Source organism: Entelurus aequoreus, linkage group LG10 (genome assembly GCF_033978785.1).
Source record: "Entelurus aequoreus isolate RoL-2023_Sb linkage group LG10, RoL_Eaeq_v1.1, whole genome shotgun sequence".
NCBI classification, from domain to species: domain Eukaryota; kingdom Metazoa; phylum Chordata; class Actinopteri; order Syngnathiformes; family Syngnathidae; genus Entelurus; species Entelurus aequoreus.
In genome coordinates, this window is record NC_084740.1 from 53,782,718 (window position 1) to 53,803,896 (window position 21,179).

The 21,179-nt window shown below is 40.7% G+C and overlaps 1 protein-coding gene across 1 annotated transcript in view; it reads right to left on the bottom strand.

Moving 5' to 3' along the window:
- The window catches only part of LOC133658787 (endosome/lysosome-associated apoptosis and autophagy regulator family member 2-like), a 50,910-nt gene that overhangs the window by 20,768 nt on the left and 8,963 nt on the right, over window positions 1-21,179 (bottom strand). Inside the window, exons 2-10 of the mRNA XM_062061179.1 lie at window positions 20,461-20,581; window positions 10,913-11,102; window positions 7,863-8,010; window positions 7,706-7,795; window positions 4,998-5,103; window positions 4,778-4,930; window positions 4,621-4,709; window positions 2,424-2,604; window positions 2,225-2,353 (exon numbers count right to left, since the gene is read on the bottom strand). Coding sequence (XP_061917163.1) covers window positions 2,225-2,353; window positions 2,424-2,604; window positions 4,621-4,709; window positions 4,778-4,930; window positions 4,998-5,103; window positions 7,706-7,795; window positions 7,863-8,010; window positions 10,913-11,102; window positions 20,461-20,581 — 1,207 coding nt within the window. The remainder of the gene's footprint in view (window positions 1-2,224; window positions 2,354-2,423; window positions 2,605-4,620; window positions 4,710-4,777; window positions 4,931-4,997; window positions 5,104-7,705; window positions 7,796-7,862; window positions 8,011-10,912; window positions 11,103-20,460; window positions 20,582-21,179) is intronic.

Sequence of the window (21,179 nt, forward strand, 5' to 3'; positions counted from 1 at the left end):
TTGCTGAAAGGATTTAGTATAGAACAACGACGATAAAGTTCGCAACTTTTGGTCGCTGATAAAAAAAAAGCCTTGCCCATACCGGAAGTAGCGTGACGACACCGGAAGAAGGACTGCTCAAATTTTCCTATTGTTTACACCAGCAGCGAGAGAGATTCGGACCGAGAAAGCGACGATTACCCCATTAATTTGAGCGAGGATGAAAGATTCGTGGATGAGGAACGTGAAAGTGAAGGACTAGCGTGCAGTGCAGAACGTATCTTTTTTCGCTCTGACCGTAACTTAGGTGCAAGGGTTCATTGGATTCCACACTCTCTCCTTTTTCTATTGTGGATCACGGATTTGTATTTTAAACCACCTCGGATACTATATCCTCTTGAAAATGAGTCGATAACGCGAAATGGACATTCACAGTGACTTTTATCTCCACGACAATACATCGGTGAAGCTCTTTAGCTACTGAGCTAACGTGATAGCATCAGGCTTTACTGCATATAGAAAGAAAACAAATAAGTCCCTGACTGGAAGGATAGACAGAAGATCAACAATACTACAAAACTCTGGACATGTAACTACACGGTTAATGCTTTCCAGCTTGGCAAAGCTTAGCAATGCTGTTGCTAACGACGCCATTGAAGCTAACTTAGCAACGGAACCTCGACAGAGCTATGCTAAAAACATTAGCTCTGCACCTACGCCAGCTCTCATCTGCTCATCACGACCCGTGCTCACCTGCGTTCCAGCGATCGACGGTACGACGAAGGACTTCACCCGACCACCGATGCGGTTGGCGGCCCGGGGACGGAGGAAGTCAAGGTGAGGTCGTTCGGCTAGCGTGTCTGCTATCCAAGTCAAAGTCCTCCTGGTTGTGTTGCTGTAGTCCACCGCTAATACACCGATCGCACCTACAGCTTTCTTCTTTGCAGTCTCCATTGTTCATTAAACAAATTGCAAAAGATTCACCAACACAGATGTCCAGAATACTGTGGAATTTTGGGATGAAAACAGAGCTTTTTGTATTGAATTCAATGGTGTCCGAATACTTCCGTATCAACCGTTGACGTCACGCTTATACGTCATCCTAGCTAGACGTTTTCAATCTGAAGTGTGGCGGGAAATTTAAAATTGCACTTTATAAGTTAACCCGGCCGTATTGGCATGTGTTGCAATGTTAAGATTTCATCATTGATATATAAACTATCAGACTGCGTGGTCGGTAGTAGTGGCTTTCAGTAGGCCTTTAAGTTTTACATACCTTTTACATACCAAAAAAGGTTGAAAAACACTGCACTAGACCAGTGTTTTTCAACCTTTTTTGAGCCAAGGCACATTTTTTTCATTAAAAAAAATACAGAGGCACACCACAAGCAGAAAAGGTTAAAAAATGAAACTCCACCAGGTTGTCATGCCTTGTTTTGAGTTTGTTGTTGTTTCCTGTGTGTAGTGCTTTAGTTTCTGTCTTGCGCTGTTAATTTGGTGACCCTTCCTGTTGCGTTGTTGTTCTCCTGTAGCAGCGTCACACCTTCCTTTGAGTGTTATTGCCCGCACCTGCTTTGTTTTCGCAATCAAGACTATTTAAGTTGTGCGTACGTTGTCCACACGCTGTAAGTTTTTGCTGTCGTCCAGCATTCTGTTTTTGTTTACTTTGTAGCCAGTTCAGCTTTACTTTTGTTTTGCATAGCCATATGCTTCAGTGCCTTTTCCTAGCTGGACTTGCCTTTTGTTCATTTTTTGGTTTAAGCGTTACATACCTTTTACATACCAAAAAAGGTTGAAAAACACTGCAGTAGACAACAGCACATTATTATAATTATTGATTTGCAAAAAAATATTTTTTGGACCAATTAGGTGAAGTTGCATGATTTCCCACAGCACACCAGACACCGCAAAGAAGCCATTATCGGACATCTCTAATAATAATAATAATAATAATAATAATAATGTAACGCTATTGAATGGAGATGAGTCATACACTTGTGCCAGGCGGACAACCTCCGCTCGGACTAAAGCCAGTTCCTTGCGCCTGCCCACAATCTCATTGATTGGCTTTATCTCGCTCCCTTTGTTTACTTTGTGGTAAAAATAAACAATTCATTATGTATTCTTAATAATCCAAAATATGCATCCAATCCTTCAAACCATGCCACTTCTGAGATCTAAATTTGGGCCCCGATTACTACTAAAGATAAAAGTCCAGAATTGTCTTCCTGCCACAAACACTCACCATTCATGCTGTCACATTTAGCGTTGCCCACATTGAAACAGGAAGTCTTCATGTTCGCCGGCAGAACGTTCCACCATTTGTACTCGTAACCCAAAGTGGGCTCCGTACCCGCCGGGCATCGCTGACACGCTGAGGAGGGAGAAGACCGTCATGGATGGATTATAAAGAGAGGATAAAGAACCCGTAGAGCGCACCGTACCTTTCATCCCATCTGAGAAGGTCCCAGGTGGGCAGGGTGAGCAGATGGCTGTTTCGTTGTTATAGAAACCGGGATTGCAAGGAGGGCAGGGCTTACGCTGGCCACCGGGGGGCAGCGTAATAGCTCCGGTCATGTTCTCAAGGCAGACCTTGGGCTCGATCCATTTATATATAATCTGGGTCTGGAATCACAGACGAAGGCAAGTGAGGAAACGAGTCTGCACTGCCAAAAGTCAGTGTTTAAAAACAAGAAAAAAAAATACAAAAATTAGGGGTATTTTACTTGAAATAAGCAAAATTATCTGCCAATAGAACAAGAAAATTTGGCTTGTCAAGACTTTCCAAAACAAGTAAAATTAGCTAACATCAATGAACCCAAAAATACCTTAAAATACCGTATTTTTCCGAGTATAAATCGCTCCGGAGTATAAGTCGCACCGGCCGAAAATGCATAATAAAGAAGGAAAAAAACATATATAAGTCGCACTGGAGTATAAGTCGCATTTTTGGGGGAAATGTATTTGATAAAACCCAACACCAAGAATAGACATTTGAAAGGCAATTTAAAATAATTAAAGAATAGTGAACAACAGGCTGAATAAGTGTACGTTATATGAGGCATAAATAACCAACTGAGAAGGTGCCTGGTATGTTAACGTAACATATTATGGTAAGAGTCATTCAAATAACTGTAACATATAGAACATGCTATACGTTTACCAAACAATCTGTCACTCCTAATCGCTAATTACCATGAAGTCTTATACGTCTAGTCTCTTACGTGAATGAGATAAATAATATTATTTGATATTTTACGCTAATGTGTTAATAATTTCACACAAAAGTCGCTCCTGAGTATAAGTCGCACCCCCGGCCAAACTATGAAAAAAACTGCGACTTCTAGTCTGAAAAATACGGTAAGTATATTCTCACTAATAACAAGTGCACTACTATACAAGTACGTATTTTCTATTGTTTCATTGAAAATAAAACAGCAAAGTCCATTTGGCTGTCATCTGTTTTAATTATGAGACACAATTGTGTCAGAGTCATGATTTTTTTTTTTACATGCTTGAAATAAGAAATTATTACTTTGAAAAAGTAGTTTTCTACTTGTGAGTGTTGATGACACAGCTTTGCAACAGTTGATATTCTAGTTTCAAGCATGTTTTACTCAATATAGGTAATCAAATCTCAGCAACAAGCTGTAATATCTTACTGAGATCATTTAGGACCAAAACACTTAAAACAAGTAAAACACTCTAACATAAAATCTTATGTATGGCTGTGCAAGTCCCGGGATGCCCAAAATGTCCATAACACTCCCAGCCAAGTCCCACGGGGAGGGGGGATAAAAGTTGGAAAAGTCGGCAAAAGTCCCAAAAATGTTCAAAATACCTACCTAGGTTGGAGTCCCACAAGTCCCGCTGCCGGCCGGGATGCCCAAAATGTCCAAAACGCGCCCAGCAAAGTCCCGCGGGAAGTGGGGGAGAAAAGTGAGAAAAGTCGGTAAAATGTTCAAAAACCACACCCGGGTTCAAATCCATGTGGGACTCCAACCTGGGTAGGTATTTTGAACATTTTTGGGGACTTTTGCCGACTTTTCCAACTTTTATCCGCCCTCCCCGTGGGACTCGGCTGGGTGTGTTATGGACATTTTGGGCATCGTGGGACTTGCGCGGCCGGCGGCGGGACTTGTGGGACTGGATCCTGGGTAGGTATTTGGAACATTTTTGGGGACTTTTGCCGACTTTTCTCACTTTTCTCCCCCACTTCCCGCGGGACTTTGCTGGGTGCGTTTTGGACATTTTTTGCACCCGGCGGCAAGACTCGTGGGACTGGAACCCGGGGAGGTATTTTGGACACAATTGGGACTTTTGACCATTTTGGCCGCCTTTTTCCCCGCCTTCCTGTGCACCATTGCTGGGTGTGTTTTGGACATTTGGACAAAAATAGTTTCAAGCATGTTTTACTCAATATAGGTCATCAAATCTCAGCAACAAGCTGTAATATCTTACTGAGATCATTTAGGACCAAAACACTTCAAACAAGTAAAACATAACATAAAATCTGCTTAGTGAGAAGAATTATCTTATCAGACAGAAAATAAGCAAATATCACCCTTATTTGAGATATTTAATCTTACATAGATTTCAGTTTTTGCAGTGTGGGAAACGACGAGTCGAAGTTCACCTCACCTTTCCCTCGTTGTCGCAAGCTGTGTGGATGCTGAAATAGTCCTTCTTGGAACATGGCGGTCTGTTCTGACACATTGCCGAGCCCTCGTCTTCCATTGGAGAAAAATGCCCACCGTCATCAACAGGCGCAGGCTGAAGTGTGGTGTGTCTACCATACCTGCGTACTGGCTGCTGGTGTTGCAGGAAGTGCAGGAGCTCGCCCCGTGAGCCGAGTAGGTGTCCCGGGGGCAGGGCTCGCAGGAGGCTGAGCCAGGGACCCGGCTGAATGTTCCTGGCTTACAAGGGAAACACTCTGACGTGTAGGCCACCCCTGGAAGACAAGGAAAAGGGATAAATATTTGGAAGAAACAAGAACATGAAAAGAGAAGATCGCAAACCTTCTATTAGGATATTCTTCAGCAAGGCAGGTTTCACCGCTTTGGCTCCCATCACGACTGCACTGGTCCTCCAATACATGATGTTGGCGCCAGACTTCAGGTTCACCTTGCATGTAAAATATGAGAGATAACCCACAGTGCTTAGTGCAACATTACCGTTTTTTTCGGACTATAAACCGCTACTTTTTCCCTATGGTTTGTAACCTGCAGCTTATAAAACGGTGCAGATTTTTCTTTGCTAACGGCCATAATGTTTTACAATGGCATCGTTTTGTTTTGTTTCAATTTCACCAAAACGTCGCTGTGGAGTTATTGAGTCTGTTTAGCTGATTGGAGAGCTAGCTTCCGCAGCTAGTGGGTCCATGGCGATGACTTCTGTTTTGTTTTATTAGCTATTTTACTGCTCTTCATTCGTCACTCCAAGGAATGTTTGTAAGTTTTACAATATAACTAAAACAATTCATACTTACTAAATCGTCCCATGCGTGATTTCTGTAGGAGTGTTTTCATGCATATTTGTACACGCTATCGTGACGTGAGTAAGCTAGCGTCGTTAGCATTAACACATATGCTAACACGTTTACGAGTGTCTGTGTTAGTATTATTAACTTACAATGGCATTCTTTTTGTATTGTATCATAATCACCAAAACGTCACCGTGGAGTTATTGTGTCTGTTTAGCTGATTGGAGAGCTAGCTTCCACGACTAGTGGGTCCATGGTCCTTACTTCTGTTTTGTTTTATTAACCGTTTTACTGCTCTTCATTCATCACTACAAGCAATGTTTGTAAGTTTTACAATATAACTAAAACAATTCATACTTACTAAATCGTCCCGTGTGTGATGTCCGTAGGAGTGTTTTCATGCATATTTGTACACGCTATCGTGACGTAATAAAGCTAACGTCGTTAGCATTAACAAATATGCTAACACGTTTACGAGTGTCTGTGTTAGTATTATTAACTTACAATGGCATTCTTTTGTTTTGTATCATATTCACCAAAACGTCACCGTGGAGTTATTGTGTCTGTTTAGCTGATTGGAGAGCTAGCTTCCACAGCTAGTGGGTCCATGGCAATGACTTCTGTTTTGTCTTTTTTAGCCGTTTTACTGCTCTTTATTCATCACTCCAAGCAATGTTTGTAAGTTTTACATTATAACTAAAACAATTCATACTTATTAAATCGTCCCATGTGTGATTTCTGTAGGAGTATTTTCATGCATATTTGTACACGCTATCGTGACGTGAGTAAGCTAGCGTCGATAGCATTAACACATCTGCTAACACATTTACGAGTGTCTGTGTTAGTATTATTAACTTACAATGGCATTCTCTTTGTAGTGTTTCAATTTCACCAAAACGTCACTGTGGAGTTATTGAGTCTGTTTATCTGATTGGAGAGCTAGCTTACGCAGAAAGTGGGTCCATGACGACGACTTCTGTTTTTTGGTTTTTTGCCGTTTTACTGCTCTTCATTCATCACTCCAAGCAATGTTTGTAAGTTTTACAATATAACTAAAACAATTCATACTTACTAAATCGTCCCATGTGTGATGTCTGTAGTAGTTTTGTTCATGCATATTTGTACACGCTATCGTGACGTGATAAAGCTAGCGTCGTTAGCATTAACACATCTGCTAACACATTTACGAGTGTCTGTGTTAGTATTATTAACTTACAATGGCCTTCTTTTGTTTTGTATTATATTCATCAAAACGTCACCGTGGAGTTATTGTGTCTGTTTATCTGATTGGAGAGCTAGCTTACGCAGAAAGTGGGTCCATGGCAAGGACTTCTGTTTTGTTTTATTAGCTGTTTTACTGCTCTTCATTCATCACTCCAAGCAATGTTTGTAAGTTTTACAATATAACTAAAACAATTCATACTTACTAAATCGTCCCATGTGTGATTTCTGTAGGAGTGTTTTCATGCATATTTGTACACGCTATCGTGACGTAATAAAACCAACGTCGTTAGCATTAACAAATATGCTAACACGTTTACGAGTGTCTGTGTTAGTATTATTAACTTACAATGGCATTCTTTTGTTTTGTATCATATTCACCAAAACGTCACCGTGGAGTTATTGAGTCTGTTTAGCTGATTGGAGAGCTAGCTTACGCAGCTAGTGGGTCCATGACAATGACTTCTGTTTTGTTTTATTAGCCGTTTTACTGCTCTTCATTCATCACTCCAAGCAATGTGTGTAAGTTTTACAATATAACTAAAACAATTCATACTTACTAAATCGTCCCATGTGTGATTTCTGTAGGAGTGTTTTCATGCATATTTGTACACGCTATCGTGACGTGATAAAGCTAGCGTCATTAAAATTAACACATATGCTAACACGTTTACGAGTGTCTGTGTTAGTATTATTAACTTACAATGGCATTTTTTTGTATCGTTTCAATTTTACCAAAACATCACTGTGGAGTTATTGTGTCTGTTTATGTGATTGAAGAGCTAGTTTTCACAGCTAGCGGGTCCATGACGTTGACTTTGTTTTGTTTTACTAGCCGTTTTACTGCCGTGTGACAGGCACCGTTTGGAAGCAATTAAGGTACGTACTTAAACATTTACAATATCTTTCGTACCAGTATATATCTGCGGTTTATGGTCCAATGCGGCTAATATATGTAAAAATATGTATTTATTTAGAAATTTAGTGGGTGTGGTTTAAGTACCGGTGCACTCCAGAACTTACCGTGTGTGTTGCCCACTCGCCTGGATTGCTGAGTTTAAGCCACTTGGTGTCCACGGCCTGATCCATCTCCTGACATTGGTCATTCTGAATCTGCAACACAAATAATTGATTGGCGGCTTCGACCCTCACCTGGGCGACACAAACGTGCGCTACTCACAAAGAACTCAAAGAGCAAGTTGTTGTCTGGGTACTGGTATTCAAAGCTGACCGATCCAGTCTTCTTCAGACGGACCGCGTATATGAGCGAGACCGTGCACTCATCCCTGTTGGACTCCAGGTAACTTCCCTGAGGCACCCAGGAAGAACTGCAAAAATACATTTTGTACTTGCAATCATCTGGACGTATGGTTTTAATTAGATTTTTGAACATACATACAGTTACTACACTGCAAAAAGTCAGTGTTCAAAAACAAGAAAAAAAAAATAAAAAAATTAGGGGTATTTTATTTGAACTAAGCAAAATTATCTGCCAATAGAACAAGAAAATTTGGCTTGTCAAGACTTTCCAAAACAAGTAACATTAGCTAACCTCTATGTACCCAAAAATAGCTTAAAATAAGTATATTCCCACTAATAACAAGTGCACTTTTCTTGGTAGAAAAAAAAAAAGAGACCTTTTTGCTCAATACGTTGAAAAATATTCTTAAAGGAAGTAAATGCTAGTGCCATTATCTTGACATAATGATATGTGCTCTGCATTACATTTCTTGAAACCAGCAAACTTATACTAAAAACTAATGTATTGTTCTTAATGGAAAGGCAACAAGGCAAGCGCTTGTTACTCTCGGGGTCTCCTAGCCGCTCAGGCAAATCATATTGTCTAAAAATGCATTTTTCCATGGATAACATGACATCATTGCGCCAAGTGCGTGCTCTTTCAGTCAATTAGTGCGCATATATACAGCCCGGCCCCCGGACAAAATCTTTTTAATTGTAATTTTGAGGAATTTATCTGAATGTGCATGAACTATTTCGGTTCAAAATTGTTTGAAATGTCAAATGTTTAAATTTTAACTGTCAGTTTACTGTACTGTGCCAACTGTACTACTATATGAGTACGTATTTTCTATTGTTTCATTGAAAATAAAACAGCAAAGTCCATTTGGCTGTAATCTGTTTTAATTATGAGACACAATTGTGTCAAAATCATGATTTGTTTTTCATGCTTGAAACAACAAATGATTACTTTAAAAAAGTAGTTTTATACTTGTGAGTGTTGATGACACAGCTTTGCAACAGTCGATATTCTAGTTTCAAGCATGTTTTACTCAATATAGGTCATCAAATCTCAGCAACAAGCTGTAATATCTTACTAAGATCATTTAGGACCAAAACACTTAAAACAAGTAAAATACTCTAACATAAAATCTGCTTAGTGAGAAGAATTATCTTATCAGACAGAAAATAAGCAAATATCACCCTTATTTGAGATATTTCATCTTACTTACATTTCAGTTTTTGCAGTGTATATAGTACATCACTTATTTCCAGTTTCTATTTCTTAGGAAATAGTTAAAATTGTGAAAAAAATGCAAATCTAAGACTTCAATTGATTGTAATAGAATTGATATGGAAACCAAAAAAAAAAAAGGTTATTGAAGAGATCTCAGGACCATTAATGTATATTAGTAACCTATCATTTCAAACAGGCAAATTCCCAAACAAAATGAAAATAGCTAAAGCTGCACCAATTTATAAGACTGGAAACAAACACCAATTTACACACTATAGACTTGTTTCTTTACTTCCACAATTTTGTAATATGATTGAAAAACTGTTCAATAACAGATTACAGAGTTTCACAAACAAACAGACTAGGGATGTCCCGATCCGATATTTGGATCGGATCGGCCGCCGATATTTGCCATAAAATGCGTATCGGCAAGGCATGGGAAAATGCCGATCCAGATCCAGTTTTTTTTTAAATTCCGGTCCGTGTTTTCCAACGCAACGATTTAAATAATACATTCCACTTTTCTGCCGCTCCCTAATTTCCGCTCCGCATTTTCCAGCACACCTTCAACACATCCACAGGTCTGTGTCCTAACCGTTTGGACGGCCATGTGAATTAAAAGTTACCGGTAAAAATGTCAGCTGTCTCTGTGCGACATAAAAAAAATGACTATATCGTGATATTGGAGTATACGTTCTCACGCAGTTGCTTTTAGCTGCTGGCATTACACGACATGGTTCTTCCCACTCCTTCTTGTGTCTGCTTCTCACAGACAGCAAGCGCACTTTCTTACACACGTCACATACTGTCACGTCATACGTCACGTACGTATACGCAATCTCCCAGCAGAGAGGTAGCAGCATGGCTAACGTTAGCTGTGATGCTAGCGTAGCCGTGTGAGCGGTAAAAATGAAGGAAGAATCCATTAATTACCAAGAAAAACAGCAGGGGGTCCATCGTCTGGCGGTGGTTTGGCTTCAAGTGGGAATATGTCGAACAGACAACCGTAATTTGTCAAGAGTGGGGCAAAAGCGTTGCTATAAAAAGTAGCATTACTGCTAATATGTAGCATCATTTGAAAAGTCCCCTGCTAGAAAATGAAGTGTTTGAAACTCTGCACGTCAACATCTCCATTGTGTATTATTCAAACTCACCTAATTCAGCTGGCTAGTTGTTATCAAGAGTACTAAAACCCTTTTCAAAATGAATCTGACAACTAAGTAGGCTCAATAACTTTAAACTTTAATACATGCTCGGCCAGTATCGGCCAGTATCGGTATCGGATCGGAAGTGCAAAAACAACATCGGTATCGGATCGGAAGTGCAAAAACCTGGATCGGGACATCCCTAAAACAGACTACTCACTGAGAACCATTATGGATACAGAGCTAATGGCTTTTATTCAAATTACAGAAGTAATTACCAATGCAATAGATAGTAGAAAAAATGTTGCTTTTATTTATTTATTTATTTATTTTCACTATCTATTGCATTGGTAAATACCAAACTTCATGAAGGTTTTTTGTGACCAACAAGTATGTGCTCCAATCACTCTATCACAAAAAAATAAGAGTTGTAGAAATGATTGGAAACTCCAGACAGCCATGACATGATGTTCTTTACAAGTGTACGTAAACTTTTGACCAGGACTGTATATTCATGTTTCATTTCCATATGAGAAGATGTACCAAAATGATCGGTGACTCATTGTTACGGCACATTTCCCATCCCATTGTGTCTCACTGCTTCCCTACCTGTTGCATGTACCGCTTCCATCTCTGTGGGGACTGTTTTCCAGGGCGGTTGCTAGGCTACTGAATCCCGCAGGCATGGAATCCCATTGGTCGAAGCGGATGCCGCTGCCCAGGGAGTAGCTTCCAGCTGCGCACCGGGTGCACTCCTGAGCTGACATCTCCAGAAACTCGCCGGCTTTGCACGAAAATGCTTTTGGACACACACAAAAAAAAAAAAGGATGCGCGTGGGGGAAAAAAGCATGATGACGAATATAAAGCTACTTATTTGAGGTTAGGACTCCTGAGGAGGCATTGAGAATAACGTAATCCTTCCATGCTGGTACACTCCGTCACTGCACTTTCTATACTTAACCAGATATGTGACAGGGTTGCAGGATGTCAACCTTTGCTGTAAGCCACATGTGTCAAACTCAAGGCCCGGTGGCCAAAACTGGGCCGCCACATCATTTTATGTGGTCGGCGAAAACCTGAAAATAATGTGTGTTAATTAAGTACTTTATCTTTTCTCACTCAATGCATTTATTCTTTCTGTTTTGACGTTTAAAACAGTACATGTAGTGCCTGCAATTGCATATCTTTTAAACTTCAATGCATGAAAATATTATATTATCACATAATTTAGAAACATTTGTGTTAAAAATAAAGACACATACTCTAATATCTGCTGGACTTATGATTTAAAGCAAGCTATCCATCAAATTGTACACTGTAAAAATGACATTAGATTTTTTTTAACATCGGTACGGTGTCCCCATATACAGTAATACATTAATAACAACCGTAGATTTTACGGTAAAAAATCTGTGATAGATGAGAGCTAACCCACAGTGCTTAGTCATGTGGAATATTACCGTATTTTTCGGACTGTAAGCCGCTAGTTTTTCCCTACGCTTTGCACACTGCGGCTTATAAAACGGTGCAGATTTTTCTTGGCTAACGGCCATAATGTTTTGTATTCAACATTTTTCGTCCATTGGGTTTCTGCTTGAAAGGGTTCTTCATTCATCACTCCAAGCAATGTTTGTAAGTTTTACAATATAACTAAAACAATTCATACTTACTAAATCGTCCCGTGTGTGATTTCTGTAGGAGTGTTTTCATGCATATTTGTACACGCCATCGTGACGTAATAAAGCTAGCGTCGTTAGCATTAACACATATGCTAACACGTTTACGAGTCTCAGTGTTAGTATTATTAACTTACAATGGCATTCTTTTTGTATCGTTTCAGTTTCACCAAAACGTTACCGTGGTGTTATTGAGTCTGTTTAGCTGATTGGAGAGCTAGCTTCCGTAGCGAGTAGGTCCATGATAGCGACTTCTGTTTTGTTTCATCCGCCGTTTTACTGCCGTGTGACAGGCACCGTTTGGAAGCAATTAAGGTATGTACATAAACATTTACAAAATCTTTCGTACCGGTATATATCTGCGGTTTATGGTCCGATGCGGCTAATACATGCAAAAAATTTGATTTACTTAAAAATTTAGTGGGTGCAGTTTAAGTACCGGTATACTTGGTAAAAAAAAAAAAAAAACTGTCAGTTTTGTTGCATTAATTTTACTGTAAAAAAACAGTGATACTGTTTTTCCCCATTCCATTTCATTTATTGACATTTGTTATATGCTGGGGGAAAAAAACACCGCAAACTTTACAGTAAAATTCCGGTGACTGAACCTCCTGTTTTTACACATCTGCGGTCCCCTCCAAGGTTTCTCATTGTCATCCCATTGGGTTGAGTTTTTCCTTGCCCTGATGTGGGATCTGAGCCCAGGATGTCGTTGTGGCTTCTGCAGCCTTTTGAGACACTTGTGATTTCGAGCTATACCTGTATAAGTAAACATTGATTGACATTAATAATATAGTGACATAATTTCATGATTAATATTTATAAATTAAGATTCTTAATAAATTACACTAGAATAAACACACATTTGATTGGTAAATCATAGTGCAGGGGTGTCCAAAGTGCGGCCCGGGGGCCATTTGCGGCCCGCAGCTAATAGTTTACCGGCCCGCCACACATTCTGCAAATATTGCAAAATTGATAGTATTGCAAAAATTTTAAAAAACATTTAAAAAAGTGGAATGAGTTGAAATCTAACAAGAAAAAGTTGCAATGTTGACAAAAAGCTGCCATGCAGGCTTTTTTTTTTTTCTTTTGTCTTTCTTTATTTATTCTTTTTGCCATTGCTCAAAAAACAAAAAAAAGACCAAAAATCTATGTCATAATGAATTATTGACCTATTCATGGCTCCAATTACTTAAAAAATGTCACTTTAAAATGTTTTATGTGTAAAAAATATTGCATGTATTGTGTGGTTGCCATATAAAAACATCAAAGTTTTATTTGACAAAAGAGCATAAAACAAACAAAATAATAGTTCACACGTAAAATTGACAGATATATCTGAAGTTGATCTCGTAATTTAAGTGTGAAAAGTTAAAAAAAAAAAAACTAATAAAAATGTATCACTTTATGACTGGGGGACCTTTTGGATCCCAAATATATTTAGTGGGATTTTATTTAACTTTTCACTGTGATTACTCAAAAATATTAAATAATTCAAATCAATGGTGTCCTGCATTATTGATCTTTTAGGGCTCTAATTACTAAATACTGCATATTTCAGTTTTACTATAAAAAACAAAGTTGTCTTTGACAGAAAAGCCATAAAACCTGTTTTGTTTTTTTATTTGATATCAACCTGAAGTTGATATAGAGATGTACTGTAAAAAATAATAATAATAATTTGACTTATTTTTAACATTTTAATGACTGAGACCCTTGACCCTCAACTGGTCCCCGAGAGCCCTAAAGGTTAAAAAAAAACAATCTATATATTTTGTTATGGTTTGAAAATGAAAAATATCAAAATGGCCCCCGTATGCTTAAATTTTTCCGTGTGTGGCCCTCAGTGGAAAAAGTTTGGCACCCCTGCCATAGTGTAACCACCTGGAATCACACATTTTGTGCTGTGTTGAAGTTTCCGACTTTTTGTGTGTCTGTAAACGCATCACTGGTGATGCGCAAGTGAATGTTGATATGACAGATGACAAAGTTGTTTTTGGTCTGGTTTGTACAGAAGACAAGTTACCAGTTTTGCTCGATAGAAATTGTTTACCAATGTTTTGGTCATGTGTTATTGGCAGACAAAGAGTTTTGCTCAATAAAGTGATCGATGGAATTCATGTCCTCATTAAAGCGTCTCAACAGATGTTACAATAATTGAACAGTGGTGACGAAAACTGGTTTCTCTGTCGTGGCCATCAGTTGCACTGAAAATTGTGATCTGAACTAGTCTTTCAAAGGCAGCAGCAGAAGTCAGACTGATTTGCAGGTGTGTCATTTGTTGCGAGTTCATACACTGTGTTGGTTTTGTTCTTCGAACAAGGTGATGTTCATGCACGGTTCATTTTGTGCACTAGTAGAAAAACAACATTGTCTTGAATTTGAAAAAGAACAAACATTTTATTTTTCACTAAAGAAGGGTTCGGTGAATGCGCACATGAAACTGGTGGGGTTTGATACCTTCAACAAGGTTAAAGGCCTACTGAAATGAATTTTTTTTATTTAAACGGGGATAGCAGATCCATTCTATGTGTCATACATGATCATTTCGCGATATTGCCATATTTTTGCTGAAAGGATTTAGTAGAGAAAATCGACGATAAAGTTCGCAACTTTTGCTCGCTGATAAAAAAAGCCTTGCCTGTACCGGAAGTAGCGTGACGTCACAGGAGGTAATATTCCTCACAATTTTCCTTTGTCTACAATGGAGTGAGAGAGATTCAGAGCGACAAAGCGACGATTACCCCATTAATTTGAGCGAGGATGAAAGATTCGTAGATGAAGAACGTTACAGTGAATGACTTGAGAGGCAGTGATGGACGTATCTTTTTTCGCTCTGACCGTAACTTAGGTACAAGCTGGCTCATTGGATTCCACACTCTCCTTTTTCTATTGTGGATCACGGATTTGTATTTCAAACCACCTCGGATACTATATCCTCTTGAAAATGAGAGTCGAGAACGCGAAATGGACATTTAAAGTGACTTTTATCTCCACGACAATACATCGGTGACACACTTAGCTACTGAGCTAACGTGATAGCATCGTTCTCAAATGAAGATAGTAACTACACGGTTACATCAACAGCCGTGCTCACCTGCGTTCCAGCGATCGACGGCGCCACGAAGGACACCCATCATCGACGAACCTCTGTAGCATGAGCTAACGTGATAGCATCTGTCTCAAATGCAGATAGAAACAAAATAAATAAATCCCTGACTGGAAGGATAGACAGAAGATCAACAATACTATTAAACCATGTACATGTAACTACACGGTTAAAAATTCTCAGCCTGGTAAGGCTTAACAATGCTGTTGCTAACGACGCTAAGGCTAATTTAGCAACTTGGCAACCGGACCTCACAGAACTATGATAAAAACATTAGCGCTCCACCTACGCCAGCCAGCCCTCATCTTTCCATCAACAGCCGTGTTCACCTGCGTTCCAGCGATCGACGGCGCGACGAAGGACTTCTTCCGTGGGTTTGGCGGCTAGGCGTCTGCTAAGTAAGTAGTCCTTGTTGTGTTGCTGTAAGTATTGTACTTAGCCGCTAATACACCGATCGATCCCACCTACAACGTTCTTCTTTGCAGCCTCCATTGTTCATTAAACAAATTGCAAAAGATTCACCAACACAGATGTCCAGAATACTGTGGAATTTTGTCGAAGAAAACAAGAGGTTTTTGTATCGGGTCAGATGGGGTCCAACCACTTCCGTGGATTTTGTGACGTCACGCGCATAAATCATATCCAAAGGAGTTTTTCAACCGGAAGTTTGGTGGGAAATTTAAAATTGCACTTTATAAGTTAACCCGGCCATATTGGCATGTGTTGCAATGTTAAGATTTCATCATTGATATATAAACTATCAGACTGCGTGGTCGGTAGTAGTGGCTTTCAGTAGGCCTTTAAGAACCACTGCTTTAGATTCACAATTCAATAAATGATTCCTTGAGGCAGAGTAAATTACTTGATAATTTTTTTTAAAGAAGTAATACGGTAGAATCAGCTTGACCTTACAGTTGTGTACACGTCACGGTCGATGACTCGCCTGTTGATGGCAATAAAAATTAAATGTTTCCTCTTTCACTTTCTCCCAGGTGGAAACATACTTCATGCAACTTCCTCGTCCCACACGGAAAAGCCTCTGATTGGCTCTCCTTTGGTAATAAACACCCGCCCCCCTTGTACGCTGTTAAAGAGCTCTGATTGGATATATTCCAAACTTGTCCCACCCATCAACAAGATGAAACTAAATATGATTGGATTTTGTTTGTCAAGATTTTCAGCTCTTTTTTAATTCGTTGAGTAAAATGTCAGTTATTTTGTTATCGACTTTATCGACATGCGTTTGTTTTTGATTAGTTATCGTCAGGGGGAAAGTAGGTTGTTCACGATGACCAACACGAAAATGATTAGTCAACAAAATTAACATTAGTGCATGATTTGTTGCCAAGAGGTGTGCAATATCTAATGATCATATACCGTTGTCCATCCATCCATTTTCTTCCGCTTACCCGAGGTCGGGTCGCGGGGCAGCAGCCTAAGCAGAGAAGCCCAGACTTCCCTCTCCCCAGCCACTTCGTCCAGCTCCTCCCGGGGGTTCCCGAGGCGTTCCCAGGCCAGCCAGGAGACATAGTCTTCCCAACGTGTCCTGGGTCTTCCCCGTGGCCTCCTACCGGTCGGACGTGCCCTAAACACCTCCCTAGGGAGGTGTTCGGGTGGCATCCTGACCAGATGCCCGAACCACCTCATCTGGCTCCTCTCCATGTGGAGGAGCAGGGGCTTTACTTTGAGTTCCCACCGGATGGCAGAGCTTCTCACCCTATCTCTAAGGGAGAGACCCGCCACCCGGCGGAGGAATCTCATTTAGGCCGCTTGTACCCGTGATCTTGTCCTTTCGGTCATAACCCAAAGCTCATGATCATAGGTGAGGATGGGAACGTAGATCGACCGGTAAATTGAGAGCTTTGCCTTCCGGCTCAGCTCCTTCTTCACCACAACGGATCCATACAGCGTCCGCATTACTGAAGACGCCGCACCGATCCGCCTGTCGATCTCACGATCCAGTCTTCCCTCACTCGTGAACAAGACTCCTAGGTACTTGAACTCCTCCACTTGGGACAAGATCTCCTCCCCAACTTGGAAATGGCACTCCACCCTTTCCCGGGCAAGAACTATGGACTCTGACTTGGAGGTGCTGATCCTCATCCCAGTCGCTTCACACTCGGCTGCGAACCGATCCAGTGAGAGCTGAAGATCCTGGCCAGTTGAAGCCATCAGGACCACATCATCTGCAAAAAGCAGGGACCTAATCTTGCAGCCACCAAACCGGATCCCCTCAACGCCCTGACTGCGCCTAGAAATTCTGTCCATAAAAGTTATGAACAGAATCGGTGAAGCATATTGCTGATGGAGCACAGAACAAAGCACAGCTAATAAACCGGTCCTTCCACATCTTACAACATCAGCGAGGTATCAGGTAACATCCTGTATTCCACCATTAAACAATGATGCCCTAATAGACCTAAATGACTCATCATTTTCTATAAAAGCCTTTGAGTAATTCCCTTGACTGATTACGGAAAAAACAACCCCCTATTTTAACGTTTTAATGCATTAGAGAATATGTCTTGTAAGAATGTTCTGACTCCTGTTTAAATGCCAGCAGGGGCGAAGCACCAAATTCTGAGCCCCCATTCACAAGACTCCAAAAGGCACCCCCGGCCCGTCCTAAACCCAACATTACTGATGAGCCCAAGCACCGTGATGTCGTCGGCATATTTGACAGTGAGATTGGATGTTGAAGAGGCTGTGCGGTCATGTGTGAAGAGCACAGGGCTCAGCACACAACCCTGTGGGGCACCGGTGTTGATGGTGAGCGTGGCAGAAATGTGCTCACCTATTTTCACATACTGTGTGCGAATAGTTAAAAAGTCCAAAATCCAGTTGCAGAGGAAGGTGTTCAAACCAAGGTTGTGAAGCTTAGATCTGAGTCTGTTTGGCCTTATTGTGTTAAAGGCCTACTGAAACCCACTACTAGCGACCACGCAGTCTGATAGTTTATATATCAATGATGACATCTTAACATTGCAACACATGCCAATACGGCCGGGTTAACTTATAAAGTGCAATTTTAAATTTCCCGCTAAACTTCCGGTTGAAAACATCTATGTATGATGACGTATGCGGGTGACGTCAATCATTGAAACGGAAGTATTGGTACCCCATTGAATCCAATACAAAAAAGCCCTGTTTTCATCTCAAAATTATATATCTCAGTATTCTGGACATCTGTGCTGGTGAATCTTTTGCAATTTGTTTAATGAACAATGAAGACTGCAAAGAAGAAAGCTGTAGGTGGAATCGGTGTATTAGCGGCTGGCTGCAGCAACACAACCAGGAGGACTTTGACTTGGATAGCAGACGCGCTAGCCGCCGACCGCACGGATGATCTGGTGAAGTCCTTCGTCCTTCCGTCGATCGCTGGAACGCAGGTGAGCACGGGTGTTGATGAGCAGATGAGGGCTGGCGTAGGTGGAGCGCTAATGTTTTTAGCATAGCTTTGTGAGGTCCCGTTGCTAAGTTAGCTTCAATGGCGTCGTTAGCAACAGCATTGTTAAGCTTCGCCAAGCTGGAAAGCATTAACCGTGTATTTACATGTCCATGGTTTAATAGTATTGTTGATCTTCTGTCTATCCTTCCAGTCAGGGATTTATTTACCGTAATTTCCGGACTATAAGCCGCACCTGACTATAAGCCGCACCAGCTAAATTTAGGGGAAAATACAGATTGCTCCATATATAAGCCGCACCCGACTATAAGCCGCAGGGTTTTGATGTGTAATTACCGTAGTATATAAGGGTTCCTGCTACAACGGAGGGGATTGTCGGGACAGAGATGACTGTTTGGGAACGCAAAGCGTCCCATTTATTAACAATAAATCTTTCAATCATTCAATCAAACTTTCACATCTTTGACATGGCGAACAGCATTCGTGCAGAGTACAAATAATACAACGGTGCAAAGTAATACAAAGTGCTCGCCTGTATGTTATCAAAATAACCAGCCTACCGGTATATGAAAAGTCAGTCTTTAATCATCGTGTCATCGTCTTCCTCCTGCGTACTAAAACCACCGAAATCCTCTTCGTCGGTGTCGGAGAAGAACAGGCCGTAAATAAGCCGCACCGTTGTATAAGCCGCAGGGACCAGAACGGGGGGAAAAAGTAGCGGCTTATAGTCCGGTAATTACGGTATTTTGTTTCTATCTGCATTTAAGCACGATGCTATCACGTTAGCTCAGTAGCTAAAGAGCTTCGCCGATGTATTGTCGTGGAGATAAAAGTCACTGTGAATGTCCATTTCGCGTTCTCGACTCTCATTTTCAAGAGGATATAGTATCCGAGGTGGTTTAAAATACAAATCCGTGATCCACAATAGAAAAAGGAGAAAGTGTGGAATCCAATGAACCCTTGTACCTAAGTTACGGTCAGAGCGAAAAAAGATACGTCCTGCACTGCACTGTAGTCCTTCACTCTCACTTTCCTCATCCACGAATCTTTCATCCTGGCTCAAATTAATGGGGTAATCGTCGCTTTCTCGGTCCGAATCTCTCTCGCTGCTCGTGTAAACAATGGGAAAATGTGAGGAGTCCTTCCTCTGGTGACGTCACGCTACTTCCGGTACAGGCAAGGCTTTTTTTTTATCAGCGACCAAAAGTTGCGACCTTTATCGTCGATGTTCTCTACTAAATCCTTTCAGCAAAAATATGGCAATATCGCGAAATGATCAAGTATGACACATAGAATGGATCTGCTATCCCCGTTTGAATAAAAAAAAATCATTTCAGTAGGCCTTTAAATGCTGAGCTGAAATCGACAAAGAGCAGTCTTGCATAAGTGTTCCTAAGCTCAAGATGTTCAAAGAGTCTATGGAGTACAATAGCAATGGTGTCTTCGGTCAATCGGTTCTCCCGGTATGCGAACTGATATGGGTCAAGGGATGGTGGTATTGCCTTTTTAATATGTTTCAATATCAGTCTCTCCATGCAACTTCCCACAACTAGTTGAAACTGAACCACGGCACCTCTACTGGTTTTAGACAAGTACTGCATTACGTTTTTGCCTGAATTGCAACCAAATGCAACAAATACACATACTTTCCAATTGTTTTGAGCTCAACTACAGTATATGTTTTTTAATATTATCAAAGTGAGATGTGGACCATCGATGTATGCTCTCTCTGTCCGGTTCTATTATTTTGAACCGCACTACTTCCTGTCTGTGATACTTCTGCGTTTATTAGCCTTTGCCTTTGGAAAAGACAGTCGGTCAGGATGTGGCAGTGGAAATTCCTCACCACTGATAAGGAGGTGATGCAGACACACAACAGATTTGTTTCCTTTATCTTACACACACACACACACACACACACACACACACATATGCACGGCGTACACACAAGCACACACTTACTGCACTTTGCGCCGCGGACCGGCTCTGGAAGGCCAATGCAGGTTCCGGGGTTGTGAGGGATGGCCGCTCTCCACCGAGATCCAGAACTGTCACATTCCGTGTACTCGTAGTAGTAATCCTCCTGTAAAATACAAAACACATCGTTAGGTACTAGGGTTGTACGGTATACCGGTACTAGTATAGTATCGCGGTACTAATGAATCAAAAACAGTACTATACTCTGTTTGAAAAGTACCGGTTCCCGGGCATGACGTCATGTCATGACATTGCTGGTTTTACGAGTGACACACACACAAATTAACAGCGCAAGACAGAAACTAAAGCACTACACACAGGAAACAACAACACACTCAAAATAAGGCACGACAACCTGGTGGAGTTTCATTTTTTAACCTATATGTGCCTCTGTATTTTTTTTTTTTATGAAAAAAAATGTGCCTTGGCTCAAAAAAGGTTGAAAAACACTGAGTTGATAGACAGTTGTGGTAGCCAATCAGATCACAAGTTGTGGACAGTAGCCTATCTAGGTATCCTGGCATTAACGAGACTGTGATTGGATACTCACCAGTGTTTCCCACACATTCATTTATTTGTGGCGGCCCGCCACAAAAGAATTACGTCCGCCACAAATTTAAAAAATTAAAAAATAAAATAAAAAAAATAAAATTTGTTTTTTGTTGTCCTGTCCAGCTTCTCAGGCAAATCATATAGTTGATGTA